Here is a 27,612-nt window from a genome sequence, read left to right on the forward strand (position 1 = left end):
CCTGGACCAAGCATCCTTTTGATTCCAGACACGACCCACATCAGGCTTTTCACTGGAATTTCTCAAGGGGGGCGTACGCAGCATCACTTTATCGACACGGGTGACGATGGTAGCAACAGTAACAGCAGTAACACTAAGATTTAACACTCACCGGCCCCTCGCTATTTGCCAGGCCCTGCTCTAAGCGCTTCTGTGTATTAACTGTTTCAGTTCTCCCAACAAGCCTACCACAGATGAGGAAACCGAGGCCTGAAGGGGTTCTGTAACTTGCCCACGGTCAGCAGCAGGCTGGACTGTCAGTCCAATAAGTGCTAACAGGACACCGAGGCCCAGAGTGGTGACCCAGCAGATGGGCGCCATGTGGGCTCAAGGAAGGAGGCAGTGACCCCATAGCCTCTCTGGGCTCCCCTCTCCCAGATGCCCCATCCCTGACCAGGTGAGGAAAGGAAGGCCCGAGGGTGGGGGGGGGGCGGGCACTGCAAGCAAAGACGGTGCTGGAGGGGACACCCGCAGGGTCCCTTCCCGGACACCTACACTGTGTCATGCGCCGGTCATCGCTGCTCTGGATGCGGTGGCCATTGTGGAACCAGCTGATGGTGGGGTAGGGCAGGCCGGTCACCTGGCACTCCAGCATGGCTTCCTTGGCCAGTCCCACGTCCAGGTCCTGCAGCGGCCGCAGGAAGTCGGGCATGGACAGCCGCTCCAGCTCGCCCTGCTCCGGCTCCTCAGGGATGGACGGCATCTTCTCCAGCTTCGAGCTGTAAGAACCACACAACTACTCAGAGGCCCGGAGCCGCACCTCCCACCACAGGGCCGGGGCCCCACAGAGGCAGCCCTGGCAGCACCGGGGGCCCCGGGCGGTACCTAGGGCCAGTGGCAGCCGTCCGAGGCTCCTCCACGTAGAGCTGGGCTGAGCAGTGGGCCTGGCCGTGGGCGTTGGTGGCACTGACCTCGTAGAGCCCCTCGTCCTCACTGCCCACGTGGGCGATGTGCAGCGAGTGCAGACCTCCTTCCTGCCGAAGTCGCAAGTTCTCGCTTTCCTCCACGGGGTGGCCTGGGAGGGAGGGGCGGGCATGCAGAGCAGCCTCAGCCAGGGGCCCTCCCCTCTGGCCCTGGGGGTCCCCCAACATCTGCAGGGCGGAGGGCCATACCAAACTGAGTCCAGGTAACGGAGGGGGGCGGGCTGCCGCTGATCTTGCAGTCGAAGCGGGCTGCGCGTCCCTCCAGCACCTCTACATCCTCCAGCAGCCATGTGAACAGGGGCGCCAGCGAGGGCCGTACTGTCAGCCGGGCGCTGCAGGTCAGCTCATCTGGTGAGGAGGGGTCAGCGCTGGGGCAGGGAAGCCCACAGAGCCCCAGGCACCCCGACCCGTGGGTCCTGACCTCGTGCTGGGCAGGAAAAAGGAGCTGGGCCAGAACCTGGAGCCTGGGAAGAGCCCAGCGAGGTCCCAGGGCACCCGAGTGGGGCAATGGTTAAGATCTAAAGAGCGGACCATCTCAGGAGGCTGGCAGTCAGCAAGGGTGGGCGGCAGGCTGCCCCGGTGGCTGGGGATACAGCAGGAGTCCAGGGCCTGGCCTGGCTCTTCCCCCCTCACCTCATCCTGCCCACCCAGGATGAATCTCAGCACAGCTCTAGGAGAAGGGTCTAGAAGCCGAGCCCACTCCCTCCCCCACACCCCTCTCCCCTACCCTTGGAACTCTCCCCTGTCCACGGGTCATGCCCACACTCCCTCACCCGCACCCCAGACCCAGAGCAAATGCCCCTGTGCCCCACTCTACCACCCCACACAGAATCTTCTGGGGGAAATAAGAGCTCCTTACGCTGACCTGATCCTTTCCTGCTTACAAAGCCCCTCTAATGTCACCTTAGGTGCTCAACACCACAGCCAGATGAGGCGTTATCTCAGCTCTTCAAATGAGGACAAGGACCAGGTCAGAGATGTCGTTAATAATAATAATGGCTGACATTTATTAGGTGCCACACTTTGCCAGGTGCCGTGCTTTGTTCTTTACATACATTATCTCATTGGTCCTATCGATCCCCCTATGAGATAGGTATTATGATCCCTTTTTACAGATGAACAGTCTAAAGCTCAGAGAGATGAAGTGACTTGTCCGAAGTTACGTGGCTGGTACGTGGCAGGGCAAGAACTGGAACCCAAGCACAGGTGTGGTCACCACACTCCAGCAGCTGGCTCCCTAACAGGAACCACAGTGAACACTGACACAGAACGTGTTGTGTGCCAGCTGCGACAACAAGTGCTGATTTATGGAGGCAGGTGTACAGCACCATCTCCCACCCCACTGCTCTTCTCCCAGGAGATGGAGCTCCCTTTCCTGGGCGTCTTATTCTGCGCCGGTCCTTCACCTCCACTCCCCTCCCTCCAGCTCTTGGGTGCCGGCGGCAGCCCTCTGGCCCAAGCGGGCAGTTACCTTTGGCCGTGCTGAGCTTGCAGGTGTAGACGCCACTGTCGTCCTCATGCACAGAGGTGAGCAGCAGCTTGCATTTCCGGCCATCGAAATGCATCTTGCATTTGAGCAGTGCGGGCTGCAGCAGGCGGCCTCGGCACAGCCAGTCTACCTCCACGTCGGCAGGACCTGCCACCAGGCACTCAAACAGCGCCATCTCCCCGGCCCCCACGTCCACGTCCTGCAGGGGGGCCAGCACGGCCAGGGACCGGCTTTCAGGGTGTGCTGGGGGAAAGCAGCCACAAGGGGCACACGTGGAGCAGAGAAACACGGGGCAAGGAAGACACACACACAAACAGAGAGACAGACAGACACAGAGAGAGAGATGCATTTTGTTCCTTTGGAGACAGGGAAAGCCCACCCACCCAGCAGGCCAAGACAGCAAGGAGCTCCCAGGCCTGGCTTCAGGATGGCAATCCCACGTGGGACAGAGAGGGTGAACTCAGGGGAAGTGGGAGGGAATCAAAGGCATGAAAACTGAGAGGGCCACATAGGGGCAGAGACGGCGGCGGAAAAAGAAAACAGCACACCAGCTGGGTACAAACTGGACTTTATTTGAGCTAAGAAACAGGTATTTCTGAACACGCCCACACCCACTACAGCAGGCCCCTACTCCTGCGCCGAGCCTGGTTAACTCCCTCACTCCTAGACAGAGCATCCCTGGCCCTCGCCGTGAACAAGGGAGCCCCAAATGGGCCCTAAGCCTGCCCCGGGGCGGAACTCAGCCAGGCCTCTTCGTCAGCACAAGGCCCAGGGGCCTCTGGCTTCTGGTCTCTTGTGAAATAAAAAGTATTGTGCCATTTGAAACCCATTTCGGGAATGGTCAGTGCCCATGTCCCCCTCTTCTGGAATGGTCAGTGCCCCCTGATCCCCCTGTCCACAGCCCCCTGCCCCTCTGGCCCCCTCTATCCTATGGATGCCATGCCCTGTCCTCTCCCCCTCCGCCTCACCCCACACCAGCTCGGAGGCATCCTTCCCTGACTGTCACAGACACACAGACAGACAAACGGAAAGACAGACAGGGCCTGTAGCAGCGGCAGCACATGCACTCGTTGGGTGCTCCCCTTCGGGGACAGACTGGGGGGTGGTCTTGATACCCCTCAGGGCCGCCCCCTCCTGGCACTCAGTCCGTGGGGGGGGCTCCCAGCCTGCCCAGCCATATGTCCACTGGGGGAGGAAGGGTCCACAGGGGCTCATGGGCTATCCCAGAATGCTGCGTGGGTGGGGAGGGGAGGGGAGGCTGGGATAGGGTCCGGGCCGGCAGGGTCTGTGGGCAGGAGGCAGTGAAACACAGCGAGGTCCGAGAGGTGCCTGAGACAGGGGCGCGGCTCGGAGGGTAGCGGGGGGAGCGCAGGCGGCCCCAGAGCTCACTCGCCTGTGTACAGACAAAAACCTCAGTCAGCAAGCGGCAGGTTAGTGCAGCGCACGCACACCCACGCAGCACAGGCACGCACGCGCACGCAGACCTGGCTAGGGCCCCCCCTAAAACGGCCAGGGCGGCACTGCCACTTCCAGCTCCCCCAAGGTCAGCCCTGGGGTGAGGGCTGGCAGTCAGCCAGGTCTCCGGGGCTCCTGGGCAGGCAGAAGCCCTGGGCAACCAAGGGAGAGGCATTCCTAGGCGTCAGGGGCACCCCAAAGCCTGGGGGATAGTGGGAAGAATTCCAAAGAGAGAGAAGCACCGAGATGTGGGTTAACACAGAGAAGCAAGGCAGAGCCAGACCCTGGAGGGGAAGGAGCAGGTCAGAGAGTGGGGCTGGGTTCGGGGGGCTGAGAGCTGAAGAGTTCAGAGACAGAGGAGGTGGCAACCGCAGGAGCCGGAGGCACAGGGCAGGGGAACTGAGGCTGGGGGGCCCAGGGAGCTGAACATGACTCTCAGCGTCCAGGCTCCAACAGGGGGCTGGGGGTCTTCTCAGAGCTGGCCTCTGCCAGGAAGAGAGCGGTGGTGGCTGAGTGTGGAGCTACCGAGGAGTTCCTGGCCCTGAACTGCCCACAGGTAAGGGTGAGTAGAATGTGAGGCAGACGGCCTGCCCTCACGAGGAAAACCATTACCCCCGAGGGCAGCCTGGCCAGGGCCTGCCGTCCCTGACGCCCAGAAGGCCGCCCGCCGTTATGTCCCGAGTCCAGGGGCCCAGCCCTCTCCACAGTTCCCAGCTCTGTTCACCCTGACACCCCTCGGGGCCCTGCGATGCTCCATGCCCAAGTCACTCCAAGGGCCCCTCCGGACGGGTCCAACTATCAGACACTCCCCACTGCCACCCCCAACCACAGTATCTTCTGCATAGCCGTGGGATGGACAGAGGAGGCGAGAGAGGAGTGGGAGTGGGTGTGAGGGGGGGCCTGGCAAGGGCAAGGTGACAAAGGCTTGGAAGAGTGTGGGAGGAGGACAGCCGGCAACAGGAAGCAGGGTCTCTCTGGCTGGCACCAGGGCAGGCGTGATTGAGTGTAGGAAAGGCAGTACTGTGTAGGAAGCTGAGCACTGAACAATTTGCTGTGTGGCCTTGGGCAAATCACCTACCCTCTCTGGGCCTCAGTTTACTCAACTACAGCATAAGCAGCTGAACTTCGGGACCTCGAAGGCCCTCTCAGTTGTGGCATGCTATAACTAAGCTAGTGTCAAAGTTGACAACTGGGTAGGGACAAGGCGGGGTCCAGGGCAGGGGGTTCGTAGAGAGTGTGAGGTACTCACCTCTGACCTCCAGGCGTGCCTCGCACTGCCGAGCGCCATATTCGTTAACCGCCTTGCAAGTGTAGAAGCCGGCGTCGCCCCGCTCAGCGGCCAGGATCCGAAGCTGGCAAAGCCCACCCTCTGCCTCCTCGGCGAAGCGCCGCTGGTCTGGGCGCACGGGCTGACGGTTTCTCAGCCTGTCAGAGGGGCTAGAACTTAGTCCCTGGGCCCAAGGTCCTGACCTGCAGGCGTGGGGAAGTGGGGCTGCAGAACCAAGCAGGCCTCCCCTCCCTCCACATCATTTGTCCACTCCTCAGGCCTATCCCGCTGACTGTGGGCACCCCTCACCCCTGGGTTACGGGGCTAGCTTTTCACCCTGACTCTACCATCCCACCCCTTCCAGGAACTTCCAGCCCCCTCTGCCCACCTGGGTCTCTCCCCTCTTGGAACCTAACTGCACTTAGAGCAGCACCAAAGCTATTCAGATCTTAACAATTCTTAGATTTCATGTTTTGTTTTTATTTATTTTAATGGACAGAAAGCTTTCCCACTTCCCAAAAGGACTATGAATGTTAAAAGATCACACTGGGGACTAGATAATCAATTAAAAATGAAAAAACAGAACCCAAACCAACAGAAAGCTAAGTGAACTGAGTAAACAAATGGCACCTGGGATGAAGCGCTGCAGCTGAGGCCCAAGTTTAACTCTGGACACAAATTGTCGTGTATGGGCCTAGCACAGGGCTGCGCGTAGAACAGGCCTCAAAAATCACCCTATTGTCAAAGGATGGGTGTTGAGGTGGGAATGGCAGGGGACAGGCTTCTTCAGGAGTGAGATGACTCCTGGCTAGTCATGCCAAGCAGACAGACAGGAGACCACGCGTTACCCAAACCCCTCCCCAGAGGGGAAGCCCTGAATGAGGATGAACGCCAGGCAAGGGGCAGCAGCATGTTGCGGGCAGCGGCACCACTGCACCTGGGATGAGGCCCCCTAGGGCAGATCACTGGGAAGTCCACAAAGGGTCCACTGCCCTCCACCCAAAGCCAGGCTTCACAGGGCCCAGCCTGGAGTGGGGGAAGCTGGCAGACAGTGGTCAGTGACTGCTACTCACCAGGATACCACGGGCTTGGGCTCGCCCTGCACACGGATACTCATGGTGACATCTTGGCCTTCTCTCACTGACTGGTCCATAAGTGAGACCTGAAGGGGAACCCCAAAGCGTCAGGTGAGACAAGGCCCAGCTTTGGCTCCTAGGGGCAGGGGGATCTGGGACAGAGGCCTCTTCCACACCAGTCTAAGGCTGGCTCTGGATAAGAAGGGCTAACGGGACCAGGCTCCAGGCCTTGCTGGAGCCTGGCGTGGCCCCAAGACCAAGGGGCCACACAAAGGAATAGGGGCACCCAGGGATCTGGGGGCTGGCCTCAGGGATCTGACCTTGAAGGTGGGGGGCGCCTTGGAGCCAGTGTCAGAGGAACGGCGGTTCTGGCCAGGACTAAGCTTCATGGTGGGGGCTCGGGGCCAGGTCTCTCCGGGCTCTGGGAACTCCTCTGGGGGGCTCAGGTACTCCTCGTCAGAGGTGATGGGGCTGCTGAAAGGGGACGTGGACCCGCCTGGAGGAGAGACACAGGAGAGGTAGTGGCGTAGAGATGCCAGGGGAGAAAGGGGGGCAGGGAGACAGAGAGAACTGGATGGGACAGCCTGGGGTCAAGGTCCTGATAAGGTCTGCAATATCCCAGAACCCAGGAGCTCAGGCAGCTCCCACAGGCCAGCCCTGCCCTGACTTTACTTCCCTGGGGTTCCTACTCACTCGCTGAGTAACCTTGCCCAGGAGTTTCCTGTCCCTGAGCCCCTGACTCGTGCTCTGCCACAGACTCTCCGAACCCTGACCCTGATCCTCCTGAGGGATGGAACCATAGGGAACAGCCTGGGGCAAAGGATTCAGGCACCAGAGGGGCCGTGGGAGACTTGGAATTCCACTGGAGCAGGGAACCCACATTCCCTACACAGAACTGCAGGCTCCCAATGCAGGCGGTTCATGTCTCTGGACCCCAGAGCGGCACAACCAGGACACCTGTTTCTCGGGTGAGCCGGGCCTGGTGCAGAGGAACACACACCTCAGACAAGCCCTATCCTGACCTCAGTGCCAGGGCCAATGAGGCGGCACTGTCCAGCCAGCCCTTCCCCCGCTCCCTTCTCAGCTTCCTGCCCCAGATACCCCAGGGACACCTGTTGGCCTCATCCCTACAGCAGAGCCCCCAGAACTGTCAGGCGCTGGGAAAGCAGAGTTTGACTCATCCACAGAGAAGGGCGGCTCAGCCTGGGGAAGAGGAGGGGGCACCAGCGTTGCTTTGGGGGAGGGGTGTCCCCAGAGCCCTGATGCCCTCCCCTGCAACTGGCCAGGGGCCCAGCCTCACTGAGCTGGCTCCTATCCGACTGCCAAATACAGACATGAATCTGCCGCAGCCCCCGGCCCTCCTCCTGACCCCCCCACCTCAAGCCCCTCTGGCTATGCCAGGGGCAGGGCTGCACCCCAACTCACCCCGAGACTCTGCACGCGGACCCCAGCCTGCGCTTGCCCCGAAGGCTCTGTCCTGGCACCAGGCCCTCCGGCTGCCTGCCCACTGCCCACCCCCGCCGGCCACTCCCCAGGGAGCAGAAGCCCAGCCTGCCTGGCCCCACTCACTCTGCTGAGGCTCTGCACGAGGTCCTGGGGGAGGGGAAGGAGCCTGAGGAGGGGAAGGAGGAGGTGAGGGCTGGCCAGGCCGGGACAGGCTGGGCGGCAGGCAGGCAGCTGGCTGGGGAGGTGGTGCCTGCGAGGCCACAGGCAGCCTGGGCCCTGGAGTGGAGGGGGAGGGGAGGGGAGGGGCAGAGCAGCCAGCTGTATTTAGCCACCCTGCTCACTCCCAAGCAGCGGGATCTGCCTTTTCTCTCCTTACAGCTCCTGAACCCTGACAAACAAAGCCCCCTCAGTGGCACCTCCACTCAAAGGACGGGGGCCTCAGTCCCCGGGGGAAGATGGGGGTGGCACTTCACTGCAGCGGTCAACATGCTCGCACTGACCCATTTGTTTTGATGGAGGTACTGACGACAAATGGCCCCCGTGGTGCCCCTTTCCCTGACCAAATTGCCAAGATCCCTGATGCTGCAATCCACACCAACAAGCCTCAAATACTCTGGCGCAGGGCCATACCCTGTCTACTCTGGTGCTAAGAATCAGAGAGCTGTTCGGCCTCCTTCCCAGAGATGCTGGCCCCTCAACTTGAGGGGCCCGGAATCCCACCTCTGCCTCCCCGTTCCTGCCATGGCAGCTTTGGCCCAGCAAACCTCCCCCCACCCCCGCCCCGGTTCCTGGGTCTGCACCCAACCCCCCTCCTACAGGCTCTACCAGGGACCTGTTGGCAACGCTCCCCCACCCCGTCAGCCCCACCAGAGCCAACAGTCAGGAGGATGAGGGCTGCTCCCCTCAGTGACCCCTCACAACTAGCACCCATCTGGACTTGGTGGCGATGGGGCTTGGAGAAGAGCAGCAGAGCAGGGGAGCCGCTGAGGAGAGGTCACATGGCCTTCTCCCGCCTCCTATCACCCATGCCCCAGGGCCACATACCCAAGCTGTGACCCGTGTTTCCCAACACTCCCAGTGAAGAGGGGCGGGGGCGGGGGCGGCGGGGGCACCATTCAGGTTGTCTGTCCTGACATGAGGGTGGAAAGGGAAGTCAGGATGGCACTTGATGGGCCTCTGCTCCGGGCTGGGCCACTAGCTGATGCTGAGATCACCGGCACGGTCCCTGGAGGAAGGCACTCCCTCCCCCTCTGGGGTCACTTCCAGGTGGCACGGCACTGAAGCAGCTCAAGGGCCCAGGGAGGGACTGCGCAGATTAGAGCTGGATGGGCAGGGTTTGCAAGCAGCCAGAGACCCCTGGTGGTGTCTGGGGGAATAGCACCCTAGGGGCATCAGGGGACCAAGTGATTCAAGAGTCCTCAAGCCCCTTAGAGAGGGGAACAGTCAGAGCAGCCCAGGCAGGACGTTCAGGCTCCAAAGGAGTCATAACTAGGCCTCTTCAAAACAAGGCAGTGGCCCCTCACCCCTCTGTACCCCCAGAACTGCAAGAACAAGGAGGCTGATCAAGGATTTGTCTCCAGCTCGCAGAGCCTCTGGGGCTCCAAACCAGGCCTTGGTGCCACCCGACTTTTCACTGGCCCCACTGCCAAAACCATCTCTGTCCCTATATCCCAGCCCTGCTCCACCCACAAGCCTGGCTCTCACTGTGGGAAACACAGTTACACCACCCAAGGAGACGGCAGCAGGTGCCCCCCAAATCTAAGATGCACATATGCCTGCCATGTGCTGCCCCTACACACTCTGTGACCTGCTCTCGCCTTTCAACACTGCTTCCAGGTCAGATTCATTTAATGAAAATAATGGCATTGGGGAGCCCACAAGTTGGGAAGCCCACAAGTTGGGAAGACCAGTGCATCTCAACATCCCCTAAGGTGTCCCCAGGATGGATATAGTCACAGCCACCTGCATGAAAGGCGTCACACAGGACCCTCTACATCAGGGTTTCTCTCAAAGTCGTCCCTGAACCACCCACATCAGGACAACCTGGGAGCCTGTTTAAACTATAAATTTCTGGGCCTTACTCTGACCTGAAGAAGCATAGGAAATTTGTTAAAGGGCACCCCCCAGAGTGATTCTTATGCACACAAAAGTTTAGGGACCCCTGGGACCCTCATGGGAGGAGGACAACCCAAAAAGGTAGTATCACTAAATCTCACCTCACTCAGCTAACAAACTTCAAGGCCAGGCTCCGAACCTTGGAGGCCTGGCTCCACAGCCCACATGCTTCGCCCTGACCACCTGGCCGCCCACCTGGCGCAAGGTCCCTGCCTCACGGCAGTGCTACACAAAGTTCACCTGGCACCAGAATCGCGTGGAGTGCTCCTTAAATCACAGCTCGCTGGGCCCCAGCCCCAGAGTTTCTGATCCAGTAGGTCCGGCTGGGGCTGCTATCACGTATCTCGAACGCATTCCCAAGGTGCTGATGACGCTCCCGGTCTGGGGACCACACTTCGAGGACCACTACTCTGTGGCCTCCTCTGCCATCCCAACCTCGACTCTCAGGCGGATCCTCATTACCCTTTGCAGATGCACGTCCCGCCCAGCCTCTGCATGGGACCCAGGCTTTTCCAGGGCCTTGTGAAAGTCTCTACCCCCATTGCCACCTCACACACAGTCCCTGCGGTCCACTCAGCCCGACTGTCCAGGAGGGCCTCAGGTATGGCTGGAAGGGCTGCAGGGGTGAAGACACAGTGATGTCCTTCTGGAACCTTCCGGCTGGTTGGGATGACAAACCAGATACACACACGACTATAACAGCAAGCACGAATAAGGTGGCAAGAGAGGGGCAGATAAGGGCCAGACAAGTGCAGAGAGCAGGACATTGCTCTTGGCTCAGGGAAGAAGGGAAAACTGATGGAAGGGTGGTATTAGAATTAAGAGTTTGGTTTAAGCAGGTTTCCTAGCAGAGGGAACCACTTGAGCAAATGCTCAAAGGCAGAAAGCGCGTGCAGAGAACTGCAGCTCAACCTTCTGGCTCAGAACCGGGTAAACAAGAAAGAAGTGGACATGGAGTGCTGGAGCAGGTGCCTCCAGCCACCCTTGGGTCATCCTCAGGTCCAGGTGGTCAAGGCCAGGAGTGTGGCCTTCACTCTGAAGGCAAAGGGGAGCTCCGTGAGGTTTCTGAGGAAGGAGTAACGTGCTGGAGGTTCACAGCACGTACATAAATGGTCTGGCGGTTCACAGCCGGCTCTCCACACGCACCGTCTCAGGATTTCTATATATGTCTGCTGTGCAATCCCACCACGGAAGTGAGAGAAAAGAATGCACAGGGCTGGCCTGCAGCTGGGAATTTCCGCAGGTGCTGCCGTGAGTATCTCCCCTGGGAAAAGGAGAAGGGCTGTGCTGAGAATGTTTCCGTTTTGGCTTAAAATGGACAACGAAGCGGAGAGCATTTCACCTGGGCAGCCTGACCTAGCCATGGAAGTGGTTAACTCCCTACGTGTGTCACTTGGGGTTGCTGCACGTTTAGATAAACTGGCACCCATGATAGATTAGGTCCCCATTCTTCTTTTTCTTCTTTTTTTTTTGGCCTTACCACACAGCTTGCAGGATCTTAGTTATCCGACCAGGGATGGAACCCAGGCCCTCGGCAGTGAAAGCGCTGAGTTCTAACCACTGGACTGCCAGGGAATTCCCCACCCTCATTCTTCTGACAGCTGTGCGTGAGGACCCCCATTCTGAGGTAACAGCCTTGGGGGAGGGCACCGATTGGGGCCGACCTGCTTCTGGTAGACAGGAGTGGGGAGGGAGGGCTGAGTCGGGTCAAGGGACCACACTGGTTTCTTAGATGCTGTCCAAACCCCCAGCGAGGATGGACAAAAGGGCCGTGTGGCATTTCAAGATCCTCTCCATGGGCAGCCACTGCCTTCCCAAGGGAAAACCTGTAATCCTGCAGCAGCCGGCCAAGACCAGGGCCAGGAAAAGAGGGGGGCAGATGTTGGTGCCGTGATTTCTTCTTCCTTTCCTTTTATACTCATGACCTCCAATAAACCACCTCTTTTCTGTTATGGTGGTGTTGGTCCTATAGGTGGGACCAGAATGAGCTTTGTTAAGCCTCATCCTCTGGCCAAAATGTCCTTAGCTAAATCATTAGCCCCACAGAGCCTCACAAATCTTATCAAGGAAGTAGCCCAGGAGTTACAATGACCCTTGTTTTGTAGATGAGAACCCGGTGGCCAGCTGAGGGGAAGTATAGAAGTCAAGGTCTCAGCTGGAAAATTCTAGAACCTTGGGCTCAAATATATGAGACCTGTGCCTGAGGGGAGGACTGAAGGCAGCAGGATGGAGGCCCGGGTGCACGAATCGCCTATACTCCCCCTACTCCTGACCAGAGCCTGCGGTGGGGGGTGAGCCAAGCATGGGCACACCAGGCACTCAGGGAAACAAAGCAGGACCAGAGCCACGGGGAAGGTGGGGACTCAGAGAGGAAGGAGAGGAACCCTCCCCCCAGGCTGACCCACCCACAGAGGGCATCGATAGTCTCTGCCTCTCCACCCCCTGCCCCAGGAGCTCAGGCTCACAATTCTACCTTAACCCTGAGCCCTTTCAGAGTAGTGGGAAAAGGGATGGTACAGCACAGTAGTTAGGAGTACAGGTTTGGGAGACCCAGGGACAGGGCTTCATTTTATGACCCGGCCTCCCAGTGGCCTCCGCTCCTAGAGCTGAGCACCCCAACAGGTAGCCACTAGCTTCCTTAGACTATTTCAGTCACTTTAACTAAAATAAAATGGAAAAGTCAGCTCTTCGGTCACACTAGCCACACTTCATGTACTCAATGGCCGGCCACATGTAGCCAGTAGCTACCCGTTTAGTGCACGTAAGAACATTTCTATCATCGGTTCTATGATCAGTGATGCTCTGGAGTAATTTGCTAAAGCTTTCCAAGTCTCAGCTTCCTCATCTGTAACATGGGCGTGATAATAGAGGCTACCTCCCAGTGGGGGATTAAATGTGATAACCCAACCAACACAGGGCCTGATATGCACGAAGCACGCAGTAAATGCTAAGGGGTCATGTCCTCTTATTCTGCCATCCATACTAAGTTTATCTGCTTCCATCACCCTAAATCACCTGTTGCTTCTAACATTCTCAGGCAGATTATAGATGCTCAGTAAAGGCTGCTGGCCTTGTGCTAACTCTGTCACTTTATGCTTTCATCTTCCCATCTGTAAAATGGTAATATTACTACCTGAGATGTCCCTCTCCAAGGGGTATATATGGTGCGGTGCAGCTCAAGTAAGAGAAGAAATGTGAAAGGGTTTGGAAAAAAGTATCTGGCACTCTCCAAACACAAGAAACTACTTAAGAGAGATGTAGCACTCAGCACCCGATTGGTGCTCACTAAAGGCTTGTGTGATGGATGCGGGCAGCATTGAGAATGCTTAGCTTTGGTTAAGCACACCTCCCACACTCCCCAAGCCCCCGCCCCAATCCACACACCCCCTTTGGGAGCATGACCATGGTCTCCGCAGAGTTTACCAGTGGGGTAGAGCAGGCTGGGAGGGAGCCAGGGCTGGGGTGGGGCTCTTAGAGGCAGTGAAGACAGGCTCTGCCCCCCAAATCGCAGCACCCAGGGAACTACCTCTTCAGGTCTCCCTGTTCCTGAAGTTCCCAACCAGGAACTGAGATCTGTGGGATCTCAAAAGCTTGTCCTGTTGAGGGGGGAACCCCAAGAGGTCACCGGGAAGCCAGCCCTGGTTAGCAGGGGGGGCCGTGAGGAGCAAGAAAGGGAGGTGGTTCCGTGAGGCCTCTTCCCACAAGACACTATACACTCCCTCCCCCAACCCGCTCCACTCCCAGCCAAGGCGCACACACCCTTCCCTTGCTCCGCCCCCTCACTCCCGACAGACTCCAGGCCTGGGACCCCCTCCCTTGCCTAATGTCTGTGCCACCCACCGGTTCCGCCCATTTCTGCTGCTCTCTGGGTCCACTGGCCTCCGTCCAGCTGCTTTGGACCAAACAGTGCCTTGTAGGGTAAGAAAATCTGCTTTTTCCACGACAGCCAAATCTAGACTCACAGGCCTGCCCCTCAAGCCCTGGGGCCCTCCAGCCAGCCTGACTTACAGAAGCTGTTCCCTGGCTGCAATGCCTGGTACAGCTGACTACCGTGATGAAGCTTTCTGGCTCCCCAGGGTGGAGGAGGCACAGAGATGCTGTGATGGGCTGAAGACCCAGGGACTGGGAAATATGGAGGGACTGCAGGCCTGGCAAGGGCAGGGGAGGAGTCCCCAAGGCACAGACAGTCTGAAGAAAGGGCAGAAGAGGAAGAAGCAGTTTCCCAGCAGCCTCGTGGAAACCCATGCTCCTGTGCACACCACCCCTTAATGACGCTAACAACTAACATTTGTCTACAGTTTTACAGTTCATAAAGCTCGTTCACACATTTGCTTTCATTCTTAAGGACGGTATAATTATCTCTGGTTTACAAATGAGGAAACTGAAGTGCAGGGAGCTTCTGCGTGGCGAATGCATAACTCCCAGTCAAGTGCGGACAGCTGCCTTGCCCAAGCCTCCTTCCCAACCTTAAAAGGCTCCCGAATGGCCCCAAGCCAGTATTGGGGCAACCCGCTCACAACCCCGTGCCAAATCTCAGCCCAAGCCAGGTATTGACCGGAGTCCTGGAGCCAGGTCCGAGCCACCTAAGGGAAGCTGGGAGCTGAGTCAGAAGGCAGATCCCAGAGGTGATGGAAGGACGGAAGCATGCAATGGAGGGATGGGTATGATTCAGCGTGGCGGGAGGGGTGAGGAGAAGGAGAAAGCCTAACACACGGGCTCCTGGGAGGTGTACATAAGCTAAAGAAGAGGGAGACCTGCAGTGCTGCAGAGCCAGACATGTGCGGCCCAAAGGATCTAATGCAGGACTGGGACTCAGGTCAGATGCCACCAAGAACTCCCCAATCGTGAAGGTGCGGAGGCCCCAGGACCACAGCAGATTGGGCTCTGTAACCTTGTCTCCTGCAGCACTGAGTGAAAGCGGATAGAACAGTGTGTGCTGTTCCCTCTCCAGGCATGCCCGGCCCCACCCGCTGCCCATCTAATTCCCAGGCCCCTTCAGGGCTCTGATGTCTCTCAGTCCAGCATCCCACAACACTGACCGACCACTTGGCTGTTCTAGGCACTGGGTTCATCTGCCCTGCACTGTCCGCCAACCCAGGTCCTCTGATCTAAGTTCCTTACCCAGTGATAATATCCGTAAGGGTTGAGTCTGCGACTTTTCCTCCTGGAACACCCCCTACCCAGCCTCACCTATCCCCCCCCCCCCCACTCCCCGCCCAGGGCTAGCACCTTGTCAGGCCCAGCAACCTGAATGACTTGAACTGGCCATGCACACTGACACCACTCCTCAACCTGAAATAAAGTGGGCTTAAATCCAAAGGAAGTAGTCCGACACCCAGAAAGGACTTTCATAAAAATAGAAAACGAGGTAGCCTCAGCCACTGCCACCTCCCGAAAGGCGCTCTCAGCTGCACCTTCTTTAGGGCTCTGGGTTCAACAGAAGGAGCAAGGGAGTGGGGGAGGGCTGTGGCACTTAAAAGCATCTCTTTTTACTGCGGGGGTGGGGGTGGGGAGGGTGACCGTTCTAGACAGGAAATGGCCTCAGAAGACTCCTGATGGCTTTTAAGCCTTTTGAGCTGGGAGACTTTTTCTCTGAGACTCAAGAATAATTTGCTTTCTCCACAGGACCCTGATCAGGAAAATGCCATGGGAGGATGGCATTTAGATGATGCTAAAGACAAATTTCAGTGACTTCATGAGTTGGCCCATCTGGTGTGTGCCTTGGGAATTTGGCCCCTGCCCTGAGGCCAGGGCCATTTAACATGCTTCCACCAGAGCAGCCAACACACGAGAAGAGACTGCACACTGGTTGAGAGCCCAAGCTCCAGGCTAGGAATGGGAAGGGTCGCTGCTCACCCCACCCGGCCCCAGGGCCCGCGGGCTCCCTACCAGGTCTCACGGCCAGCACAGCAGCACAGCTGGCCTGGCCCAGCTCGTTGGTGGCAGTAGCTGTATAGCTCCCTGAGTCGGCCGCCCGGGCCTCGCGCAGCAACAGGGTGTGCCGCTCGCCTTCGGCCCGAACGAGAAGGCGGCCATCACTGCGCAGCGAGGACCCATCCTTCTGCCAGGACACTGTGCGGAAGCAGCGGGATAACTAGGTTGCCGTTGCCCAAAGAGGCCCACTAGGGCTCGCCCCACCCCACACAGAGCCCACGGCACTCCTCTCCCACCCTAGGGAAACCCGAGGAATGCCCCTCAGTCACAGAAGCCCAGGCCTGCCCTCCCCTCTCGCAAGGGATTCTGGAGAAGCTCCCCTAACACACACACAGAGGAGTCCAGCCAGCCCCATGGAGCAGACGATCTCCCCTCTTCACCCACCCTACCCTGCCCTCTGAGGACTGGGGTGGGGGGTAGGGAGGGGGGATCTCCCCTCCCTCTCTCAATCTTAGCCTGGCCCCAGGCCTAGAGCTCACCTTGGGGTGGGGGGTTGGCGGTGACAATACATTTGAGCAGCACATCCGCCCCCGGGGCCACCACCGCATTCTGCAGGGGGATCTCAAAGGCTGGAGCCTCCAGGGGCTCCTCTCCAGCAGACACGTAGGAGTCATCCGAAGACTCTGCCGGAGACATGGGTGACAGGGTAAGGGGACACGGTCCCTGTGGGGATAACTCAGGGGGAGAGAGGGCAAACCCAGAGAGAGGGGCTTCTAGAAGGCAAGGGTTAGGGAGCAAAGGGTCTCTCTCCTGAATGTCCTGAGACAGGAAAGAAAGGAAGACAGAAGGGAGTTCTTAAACGGGACAGGGCGGCCTGGACTCTACAATGGTTTGGCTGCTCAATTTCAGCCACAGTTAGAGTGCTGGTTTCTGGAGGAAGACAGGGACTGTGCTGTGTATGTCTTTACACAAATCAGTCATCAGGGATGGTAGATCAGGCCCTGTGTAAGGTGCTCTCAGGGGCACAAGACTTCACAAGCTTCCAAACAGACAGAAGACAAGCCAACAGCAAACCAAGACTTGAGCAATGATAGTGTCACAGGGCAACACGAGATGAACTATCAAACTAGTGATGCCACCGGATTCAAAAGAGGGAGTGGCCGGTGCTTCCGGTAGCCATCTGAGAGGACTCACGAAGATCAGCTTAGATTGTGTTCATTCATCAAACAGTAACACTGCACTTACTGCTTACTCTGTACAGGTACCAGGGACACAACAGGAAATAAGACACAGTCCCTGCTTACGGGAAGCTTGTACACACAAAGAGATCATAAAACTCCACTGTTGTGGATTTCTTTGGGTATTTTCTAATTCTGACATTCTATAAGCTAGATTAAAGCACAGCGTATGTAGCCAAAAGAACAGAGAGGATCCCAATTACGCTGTTTTCTGGCCACATAACCTTGGGCAAATTAGATAAGCTCTGTGCCTCAGTTTTATCTATAAGATAGAGCTGATAAATAACACCCAACATCTTGCAGAGCTAACATACAGATTAAAATAGAGTAACATCCCTAAGTGCCCAGCTAATACAATGCCTGGGACATGTCTGTGGATATGTGACAATGTGGCTAGCAGGATCATGAACAGATTCCTAATCATCTCTAAGGATTCTGAGACAGTAATACTAAAATGAAAAATAACGTGATAAAAAAAACCACCAGGGGTGGTACAGGCACCGGAAGAGACACTGACAGGGCGTCCTAGGAGCAGGGGGTGGAGGTATCTGGCCTGAGAAAGCAGCTGAGGTGGGAGCGAGTGAAGGACGGCTTCCTCTGTCTCGCTCCAGGAATGGCCCCAAGTTGATGTTCAGTTAGGCAGAGTTAGGGGCAGCAGGGGCATTCTGGCTATTGGCCACCACCCACGGGAAGACTGAGGGACAACACACAGTCAGCTCAGCCATGCAGGGACTCAAAGATGGGAGAGAGGAGGCGGCTAGAAGGCAGGCTGGGTCAGATCTCAACATCTATGATAGGTCAGGACATGGTGCCGGGATGAGAAGGTAAATATTGAGAACTGGCTGGCCCAAAGCTCACCTGTAATAGGGACGTGACCAATTATTTATTGAGACAGGCTTCTGTCTCTTCCCCCACAGAGGGGTGGGGGGTGGAGGGGCTCCTTAGGTTCCCACAGTACCTCCCCCGACCATTAGGTCCACCGTTAGGGCCAGCAGGCCACTGGACTCAGGGGGCCTATAGCAAACATTGGGCACCAGGTCTCTACTCACACCTCGGTTCCGCCCAGCCTCCAACAAAACACTCTCACACTGTCACCAGCGGGCAGGTTATACACAAGGGGCCTTCACAATCCTTCACTCAAACTCGAACCTGGGTCCATGCCTACCCTGGGAAACCGCACCCTTGCAGCTGCCTAGCAGCCTCGCTCTTCCCAGACACGCTCCCACCCAGGTCTCAGCACCTCTTCTACCCTCCCCGAGGCCTTACCGAGCTCAGGCGAGGTGGGCCGGGCCCGGCGACCTCTGCCCTGGCTGCGGGCCCCTCGGCGGTCCCAGGCCCCCCAAGGGCCGTCCTCCTCCGGCCCTCTGCGCAGCCTCTTCTCGGCCTCAGGCCCCGCCCTGTTCTTCTCCAAGGTCTGGGGCACAGCAGCGCCCTCCTGGCCCGGCGTGGCCCAGGGCAGGAAGCGCACGGCCTGTGGCGGGGGCTCCCGCTTCCGACCCGGGGGCGCTTTCGTCCTGGTCTCGGGGAGATCGGCGGCCGGGGACGGCACGGGGCTCCGGCACTCCTGGATGGCTCTGCCCCGGGTCAGCGGAAACTGGTCCCGACGCCTAACCTCCTGCTGCGGGCCTTCCCCTGGCTCCGTCCTGCCCGCTGGCCCGCGGCTCCGGGGCCTCCCTGGCTCATCCCCGGGCTTCCCCGCGACACTGGGAGGGGGCGGCTGGGCGGCAGCGGGGCTCAAGGCCCGCGGGGTCTTGTGGATGGAGGGCTGGGAGAAGAGTGGCGGCTCGCCGGGCTCTCGAGGGGACGGAGCGCGCTGCAACGTGGCGCGCAGGGACTTGTGCGAGCGCACCAGCTCCTCCCGCGACGCAGAGCGGCGGATGCGGCCCAGCTCCTGGGCGAGGCGCAGCTCGAGGTCAGAGGCCCGGCTGCGCTGCCGCGTGCGCTCGTCCAGGGAGGCTGCCTTCTGCCGGAACAGGCGTCGCTGCTCGGCCACGCTGCCCGCTGGCGCTCGCAGCTCCTCCTGCGAGGCCCCGGGCGTGCCCCACGGCCCGCCGCCCTCGGACTTGGGCTGCTCTAGCGAGCGGGCCTTGCGCAGGGGCACCCAGGGCCGCAGGGGCGCCGGCGGTGAGTCGCTGCGCTCCAGGCTGCGCCGGCGCTCCTCGAAGAACTGCAGCTTGTCCAGGATGCGGGAGCCGGCGCGCACCAGCCTCGGCGAGCGGCCCAGCGCCGACTGGCGGCCCGAGGCCTCGCTCAGGGGCGTCTGGGGCCGGGACTCCGCTGTGCCCGCTAGCGAGGGCCCCGAAGACTTGGACTTTTTCCCTTGCTTCTCTTCGGCGGTGGCGTCCTCGGGCGGCACCGGCTCCCGGGTGCGCCGGTGGGGCGGTTGCGGGGGGGCTGGGGGCTGGGCTCCGGGTCCCGGTGGGGGCCGCTTACCCACCCGAGGGGACGGTGGGCGCAGCAGCGCGGATTTGGAGGGAGGCGGGAGGGCCGGGCGACTGGGGGCTTCGCTGGCCGGCTGAGGCTGAAGGTCAGGCTCCTCCCTGTGCAATCCGCTCTGAGGGAGACTGCTGCAGGACCAAGACGAAGAGGGGCAGAAGATTCAGGGGGCCTCCCCTCCTAGACCTTCAGGTCGTGACAGGAATCGGGTGGTGGGCATGCTGGGAAGGCTTGGGGGTGACATGGGCCAGCCCCCCCCCCCCCCAGGAGGAAGGCACAGCCAGAGCAGGTGCTGGGGAGAGGCTGGCAGCTCTGGCGCCGGAAGATTGGGCTGGTGGCTGGGTCCAGGTACAGACTCAGTCCCAGGGGCTCTGGCCAGCCCCCTCCCCCCAGCCCCAGAAGCTGGGAAACAGCAGAAACAGAACTGAGTGGTGGGAGAGAAAAGAATGAGGCTTAGGACCCGAAGGATGAAGTGGGTGAGGGAAGGCAGGAGGGCTGGATGGGGAGGGGCCCTCTCAGGAATGCAGCCTCCCACTCATTCCTGCCCCCAGCTGGCCCCCACAGCCCTGCCCATCCTCAGCAGGACATACCCCCTTCACCGTGCCCCTGGAAGAACAGGCATAAGCTTTCCAGAAGCAATGCCCTTATCCCTGAGATTGCCTAGCACCTCCTCAGACCTGAGCCCCTCAGCAGTGCTAACAGCAGGTGGCAGGCAGTTGGGGTCCCTGGAGTGAGAAACCCAGGTTCCTGTTCCCTTTGATAAATCTGCCCCCAGTACAGGGCTTTGACTTTGTCCTGTCCCTGGGAAAGTTACCTTGAGCCCTTGGAAACCCCCCTAAGAAACACAGAAACTCGCCAGAGGGGTGTGCTCTGAAATAAGTCAGCTCCCGAATAACTATTGCGTGGCCCTGAACAGTGGGTGTGGGAGAAGAGGAGGAGGGAAGGAGCTGGTCAGCCCAGAGTGCCCCTCTCACCTGCAGAGCTTTGATGCCCAAGAGCTGGGCTTCAGTTTCCCCCATCTGGACTCTTAGGGGCACATCAAGCATAGAAATTAGCAAGAAAAGGAATCTGAGATATTAGCGTCATACCTAACACATAAGAGACAGCTTAAGGAAAACTTATGGGGACTTCCCTGGTGGCGCAGTGGTTAAGAATCCACCTGCCAATGCAGGGGGCACGGGTTCGAGCCCTGGTCCGGGAAGATCCCACATGCCGCGGAGCAACTAAGCCTGTGTGCCACAACTACTGAGCCTGTGCTCTAGAGCCTGCGAGTCACAACTACTGAAGCCCGCGCACCTAGAGCCCGTGCTCCGCAACAAGAGAAGCCACCGCAGTGAGAAGCCCGCGCACCGCAAGGAAGACTAGCCCCCACTCGCCGCCAACTAGAGAAAGCCCGCGTGCAGCAACGAAGACCCCAACGCAGCCAAAAATAAATAAATAAATTTATAAAACAAACAAAAAAACTTATGAAGTGGCTCACTGAGTACTTATCATGTGTCAGGCATGTACTGAATGCTTAAAATGCATTGAGTCATTTAATCCTCACAACAGTCCTTTGCGATAGGACTGTTATTATCTCCATTTACAGATGAAGAAACAGGCTTAAAGAGGTGAAGTGCCTTACTAAGGTGACACAGCTAGTAAATGGTTGGTGCTAGGTTGAAACCCAGGTAGTCTGGCTTCTGAGCCCTTGTTCCCTGAAAAATGGGATTTTGGGGGCACAGAAGGGAGGAGAAATAGTACGGTACTGGCCAAGAGCAGAAGTTCTAGGGATGCCCGAGTGTTTTAAACTACCCGGGTCAGCCACCTACACTGCAGACCTCACCTCTGATGGGGGGCGGGGAGGCAATCCAGAGTGCCCTAGGGAGCAGAACCTCAGCCAGCCACCTACAGGGAGGCAGAGTCTACTCTGGGGGAGGGACAACAAAGTCCCTGAGGAATGGCCTCTGGGAACTGGGTGAGGCATGGAGAGAAATTGGGGACAGCAGAGGAGGCCTGTTGCCGGCAGTTTCGAGCTCTAGGCCAGCCTCTGTACCACAGATATCACTAAGGAAATGGGTTCCTCCGAAGTTGCCATAGCAACTCCAGGCTCAGGCTGGGGCCTGGCAAAGAAAGGCAGGGAAGGAAAAGGCAAGTCCAGGGCACGGGAGTGCCTGGCTAACGCCAACCAGATAAAGCAAGGGCGCCTCCCCTGCGCCTGCCCGAGACCTCTCCCCTGCCTACCACTAGCAAGCTCAGCCACTCTCACAAACGCCTCCCCCCACCAGGCCCCTTCTTTCTCCTCCATGACGGTACCTCCCCCACACACCCATACCCATCACAAACCAGGCCCCCCGTCAGCTCCCAAATGCCCCCTAATGCCTCTCTCATCAGCCACTCCCCTCTTCTACCATAGCACTCCCTCCTATCTGCCAGCCTCAAATCTCCAAAAATGGCTCCAATGCCTCCAACGCCTCTGCTCCTCACCGCCGCCTACCAGGACAACCTTCAACCCCACCCTTGGGCGTCTCCCGCAAGATCCTCACATGCCGCCACCTCCATCACTCCAGCCCTCTGCCTCCACCCTAGGCCCCCGCCATCGCCATTCCTCCCTGCCCCAGCCCCCTGCCTTCCACGCACCTCACATCCCCCTGCTTTCCCAGGCCCCTGGCCCCAACTACCCCCTGACCGCCTCGCTCGCTTCTGTCTCCTGGTTGTGTTCTTTTGCTCCCTCCTGCTCTCCCGGGAGCTGCCGTGCGGAAAGGTTCAATTCCTCCCAGAAAAAGGCCCACATGGGAACAGGGATGTGCAGAGAGATGAAAAGGCAGCAGCTTCTGAGACAGCAGGCACGGAGGGGGCCCCTGGTGGGGGGGGATCCTGGGGACAACTGGAGCCTGAATGGGCGAGGCAGGAGAGGGCCCCCGGGAGAGTGGAGATTTTGGAGGAGACGAGGATGGCAGAGAGGGGTCCACGAGACCGTGGAGATGGCACAGTGAGCCAGGACAGGTGGCAGCAGGAGGGTGTGGGTGGCGATGGCACAGGAGGAGGACGGAGCCGTGTGGGAAGACAAGAGTGGGTGGCTGGGGCCAGGAGTGGAAGCAGTTGGGGTGGGGGGGGGGGGAGAAGGGCCCAGGGGGGTGGGTGGGGGAGGGGGAGGGGGGGGGGGAGGCTGATGAGCAGTGAGGGGCAGTGCAGGACGGCATGGTAAGGTGGGACAGTGCGGGCCCAGGTGAGGCCATTACTTACACGTGGATCGAGAGCGCCCGTCCTCTGTACAGGCTGAATGCGCTGCCGTACAGGTCACTGGCCACCGAAAGGCTATCCTCTGACCCCCAGCTTGCGCCCACCAGATTAGCTCGAGACGCCCGTACCAGCGGCTCCACCCCCAGGTGCCGTGGCCCGGCCCCGGTTGCCTGTGCTTGCCTTGGGCTGCCCAGGTGGCGGTGGGTGCCACCCCTGCTGCCCGCTTCCTGTTCCAGGACCGTCTGCCCGCTGCCCCACCAGCTCACTTGCTCCTCTGAGGTGCCTGTCACGGAGGTCGGGGGTGTGTCCAGGGAGGTGCCCACCAGGGTGTCGGAGCCCCCTAGAGAAAGGAGCACAGTGAAGCGAGGCACCTCTTGTGGGAAGGCCGCCTGCCGGCTCTGTGAGCGCCCCAGAGAGCTCACCCGTTGGGGTGCTGAAGGCCCCGTCATCCCGAAGCTCCAGGCGCTGGGTCCCCTGCACGTCGCTGATGTCATCCTCGCCCGTCTCCGAGTCTGGAGCAGAAGGGGTCTGTGTGGGCAGGGCTCCCTCCCTCCGACTCCAACTCTTCCCTCTGTCACCTCCTGCCTCCCCCACAGGAGGCTCCGTATCGCCACCAGCAGGGCTTCTAGCATCTATCTCCTCCCCCACTTTTCTCCCCACATCCCGCTGCCCATCCTGAGAGGCGCAGGGTAACCCCTCCCATGCCAGTCCCCTGGCTCCATCTCTGGGGCCCTGGCTCCTCACCCTTGCCTCCTTGGTGGTGCGCTCAAAGCTACCTACAGTCCCCCCTCCTGGCCACTTAATGGACTGCGGGGCTGCAGCCCCTCTCCCTCCTCCCCTGTCAGTGATAACTTAAGTTCCTGTGCAGCCCCCCAAATAATAAGGTCCTAGGTTCCAAGGCTCTAAATTCTGGGTCCTGGCACCCCAGGAACAAAGGGGAGTCACCTCAGAGTCGTACTGTCAGGGCACTCGACCAACCGCAGGGCGAGCCTGTCCTCCACCCCAAACCAGCTGGAACACATCAGGGTGCAGCTGAGGCAGGGTGAGGAGAGGCCGGGGTCGTGCAGGGAAGTGGGGAAGTGGAGGGCTAGGGCAGGAGCCAGTTTCCTACCGTAACTTTGCTTTCTGCAGGAGCGGAAAACTTCGCTTCCATAGGAGCAGCAGGAGAGAGACATGGACAGACTGTTATCAGAGGGTTTGTGGGGTAGGGCACGGTGGGCAGGCAGGACAGAGGGGCCATGAGGCTACCCAGTGCCCAGAGCTGCCCTGTTGGGATGGAAGTGGGGGGAGGGAGACACCTGGGATGGGCAGAGCATCTCCCATTCACTGACTGCCTGCAGGCTCCACGGGGCCCCGCACTGGGGAGCCCATGTGCTTCGGCAGATTCTTCAACTAACTACCCAAGTGATCTGGCATCCTTGGCACTTTCACTGGTGCTCCCACTGGCCACACACACACACGGACACGCATACACACACCTACTTGTGCTCGGCCCAGCCACAGACCCAGGCCCCCCATTAAGGGCCAGGCCCACCCATTGTGCACCCGCATGTGACCTCTCCTTTCAAACGAACCTCCCCATCTGCTCTGCGTCACGATATGACAGACACCCTCTTCCCGATCTCTCTCTTCTACTGCTGAATGGTCCTCAGAAATGTAGTCAGGCTAGGAGCAAAGTTTCCTGGGCACATTTTTTAACTTCCCCAAATTCTATCAGGTTCTGTGCCTCAGTTTCTCCCCGGGTGCCACGACAAGCAGGAGCCGTGTACTGGTTATAGGAGCATGGCACTGAACTCATCCCCACAGGGCCCACAGATGGAGAACAGTAAGCCCAGGCCCATGATGGGGTGTGCCAGCTAACCCCTCACCCCCATTGCTAGGCCCTCTCTCAGCTGCAAGGGGCCTTCTTGGGTGGGTGGGTGAGTGTGGGCATGTGGGGGGTCTCGCATCTCATGGGCCATCTTCAAGGCCTGGGTGCCTCATGAAGGGACATGAACCAAGAGGAGGAGTGCTCATGGGTTACAGCAGGCAGCTCATGGTCCACGCACCATGGGTGAGTCGGCCAAAGGCCCGGCGGGAGTGGCCGGTTTTCTGAAAGAGAAAAGCCAGAATGAGTTGTTGAGGGGAAGGCTTGCTCCTGACCTCCCTATACCTCTCGTCCAAACCTCTATATCAAACAGAAAGTCATTCCAGGGGCCAATGTGGGTGGGGGAAGTGGAAGAGACCCCGGGCAGCTAGCTTCCCCTGTATGGAATGTCTCCACTCTTCCTTGCCTGTCAGCCCTCCCGGCTGGAGCTCCAGCATGCCTCTGGGGAGGAGCGGGGAGGAAGGAGAGAGGACCAAGGGCCAAAGGCTGGACAGAGGACTGGGGACCTGAGCGACACCCCCCAGAGACAGAGGCTGACTGATGTGAAGGAAGAGACTGAGGTGGGTGGGGGGAACATGCTTGGATGACTGAGAGATGGAGGGACCAGGACACAGATTCCTGCTGGGGCAAGGACAGACATCTGGGATAGGTGGCAAGAGGGCAAGGGAGGGTGATGAAGGGGCAGAGGGCAAGATCCCCCAAAGGGCCAGAGCCTCACGAAAGCAGAAAGGAGGCCCGGGTCCGCGGAGGACGGGGCAGGGCTTGGGGAATGCATTGAGCTCAGCGCAGATCCCTGCGCGGTGCTTTCAGGAGCACCGGAAGATGGAAGGCTCCGGAGTTGGGGGCTGGGGAGAGCCAGGCGGGGGCCAGGGGTTGGACAGAGACGAGAGGTGGCACAGAAGCCCGTGGGCGCTCCACGCCGAGGGCTGCTGCGGGGGCCTACCCGGTGGTCGCGGGGTCGCGGGCGCTGAAGGGGTCTGCGCTTGGGCGATGGGAGGGGCCTGACGCAGGCTGGGGAGCCCCCCGGAGCGCGCCCGGCCCGCGGCCTCGGGGACCGGGGTTGGGCAGGCGCGGCTCAGGCGCCCCCTCCCCGGGCCCGGCCGCGGCGACCCGCCCTCCCTCCCGGGCGCCCAGCCCTTCCTGCCCCCTCCCTGCGCCGCCCGCCCCCAGAGCCCTCACCTGGAAACGCTTCTTCACCCACAGCTTCTTCATGGCGGGGGAGGGGGCCGGGCCGGCGGCCGGGCGAGGAGGGGACGGGCGGGGGCGGGGCGGAGGCGGAGGCGGGGCCGGGGGCGAGGCGGGGAGCAGGCGGGGAGCGGGCGGGGGCCGGCGCCGGTGGCGGAAGGAGCCTCGTGGCCGCGGGAGCCCAGGCGGGGGGAAGGCGGCAGCGGCGGCGGCGGCCGGAGCCGGCCCTTCCCCCGCCAGCCCGCCCCCCCCCCACCGGACGCCCCTTCCCTCGCCTGCTACCCTGCGTCCCCTGGGGCGACGATCACCTGCCTCGCGGCCCCCCCGCCCCGCATCGGCACTTGGGGAAACTGAGGCACAGAAAGGGGTGCAGTGGCCCCTAGGAGAGTTCGGGCCACTCTCTCATTGGCCGCCCTACGCGGCGTCCACGCCACCCCCACCCGCCTCCCGCGGGGCTGCTCCGGAAGGTCAGCCGCATCTCCACTGGCTCACTCCACAAACATGCGCACGCGTCCGCCTTTCTAGGCAGTACCCAACACGCCGCAGGGCAGTGGCGCCGGGCGGGGGCGCTCAGATCATACACAGGGCAAGGATCCTCGTAGTGACATGTACCCAGAATGCGAATCCCCCCAGGCTGCTTAGGAAAGCCAGAGAGGGCCCTAGAGTTCCGTGATGATAGGTACTTTGTGCATCTTGGCGCGCTCACGCGCACACACACACACACACACACACACACACACACACGAGCTAAGGTGCCCAGAGATGCTCCTATTATTCACACATATAACCCACCTTCTCATTCACAGGTGAGCACACTCACCAAATTTTCTTTGTCCTCCTCTCATTTGGTACCATGCATATGTTGCCTACACAAAACTACCCGCCCCAACAATCATTATAACTAAGTTTCTTAAGCATTTATTAAATGCCAGGCACTTTATAAACGTTACCTTATTGACAACAAGACGGTGAGCTTGAAACCCTTATGAACATGTAACTGACTCCATTTAACTGATAAGTGACAAGGCTCAGAGAAGTCCTATCACTTAGCCAAAGCCACACAGGTTCTGTGCCTCCATGGGTCCCCAGATCCAAATTCCCACCCCAGCCTGCACAAGTAATGCCAATCTGGTTTCTGAGATGTGACTACTAAGTCATCATCATTAATGCTGACAGCATGCTTAGTATGTACTGAGCAATGTCCTAGACACTTGATATAAATAAACTCATTTAATCTGTGCACGGAGGCACAGAGAAGTTACTTGCCCAAGGTCGCAGAGCCGGTAATTGGGAGACCAGGATTCTAACCCAGGCACTGTGACTGAGTTACTGACCACTGTCCCATAAAGCCTCATGTGCTGGTTGGTCAGTGGGACGCCTAACTTTTTTCTTTAAAGCATGGGTCCAAAGTAAATACACAGCCAACTGATGCGTTCTGTTCAGCCTGCCCAGTATTTTGCACGGCAAACACGCTCAAATTCAGCTGCTGACAACTGCAGCTCGCTCCTTTTCAGTTTCTACTTGGCTCCTGAAGTTATTTGAGTTTGTGGCCCTTTAAAGTTTTAGGTCATGTCTTGTACAATCTCAGTGCCTACAGGGTCCTGTTTCCCAGACCCCCAGAAGCAGAGGTTGCGCCTACAGACACACGCACAGGACGTGCAATGAGAGGGTACATGTGCATGTCCACATCAGTTGCAACCAGAGGACCCTGGACTCACACAGGCGCTTTCCCTGCCCACCCCCAAACACACCCACTCACAGATGGGGGAGCTGAGTGAGGAGAGGGAGTAACTTGAGCCCCTGTTGCCCAGGAGAATCCGAGGGGCTGGCACATTCCATAGCAAAAATAACCAATGGGCAGCAGGCGTGAGTGACGGGACAGCTGGGCCGAGGACAGGCCCATGAGATTCTGGGTTCCTGCTCTGGGCCTGCACTGCTCACCCACATAGGCCAGCCTGGGGCATGCTCTCGGGGCCCCAG

The 27,612-nt window shown here is 59.4% G+C and overlaps 1 protein-coding gene across 16 annotated transcripts in view; it reads right to left on the reverse strand.

Moving 5' to 3' along the window:
* Positions 1–25,680, reverse strand: part of SPEG (striated muscle enriched protein kinase) — a 49,124-nt gene extending 23,444 nt beyond the window's left edge. For 11 of the 16 annotated variants that reach the window (XR_003793928.1, XR_003793929.1, XR_003793931.1 and 8 more), the window contains exons 1-14: positions 25,627–25,680; positions 23,692–24,671; positions 23,003–23,092; positions 22,584–22,920; positions 18,189–19,489; positions 16,224–16,367; positions 15,700–15,882; positions 6,570–6,745; positions 6,247–6,335; positions 5,156–5,331; positions 2,434–2,694; positions 1,152–1,310; positions 865–1,054; positions 535–758 (exon numbers count right to left, since the gene is read on the reverse strand). Coding sequence is in view for 10 of the 16 variants with exons in the window: in XM_029225163.1 (XP_029080996.1) it covers positions 535–758; positions 865–1,054; positions 1,152–1,310; positions 2,434–2,694; positions 5,156–5,331; positions 6,247–6,335; positions 6,570–6,745; positions 15,700–15,882; positions 16,224–16,367; positions 18,189–19,489; positions 22,584–22,920; positions 23,003–23,092; positions 23,692–23,755 (3,394 nt within the window). In the remaining 6 variants the exon portion in view is untranslated. Of the gene's footprint in view, positions 1–534; positions 759–864; positions 1,055–1,151; positions 1,311–2,433; positions 2,695–3,377; positions 3,845–5,155; positions 5,332–6,246; positions 6,336–6,569; positions 6,746–15,699; positions 15,883–16,223; positions 16,368–18,188; positions 19,490–22,583; positions 22,921–23,002; positions 23,093–23,691; positions 24,672–25,626 lie in introns of those variants that run through there. The other 5 variants (XM_029225160.1, XM_029225166.1, XM_029225165.1 and 2 more) reach the window with 5 other exon arrangements.
* Between the last annotated feature and the right edge of the window lie 1,932 nt (positions 25,681–27,612).

This window comes from Monodon monoceros, unplaced genomic scaffold (assembly GCF_005190385.1).
Source record: "Monodon monoceros isolate NGI ecotype Baffin Bay Population unplaced genomic scaffold, NGI_Narwhal_1 Super_Scaffold_16, whole genome shotgun sequence".
In the NCBI taxonomy this organism is placed as follows: Eukaryota; Metazoa; Chordata; class Mammalia; order Artiodactyla; family Monodontidae; genus Monodon; species Monodon monoceros.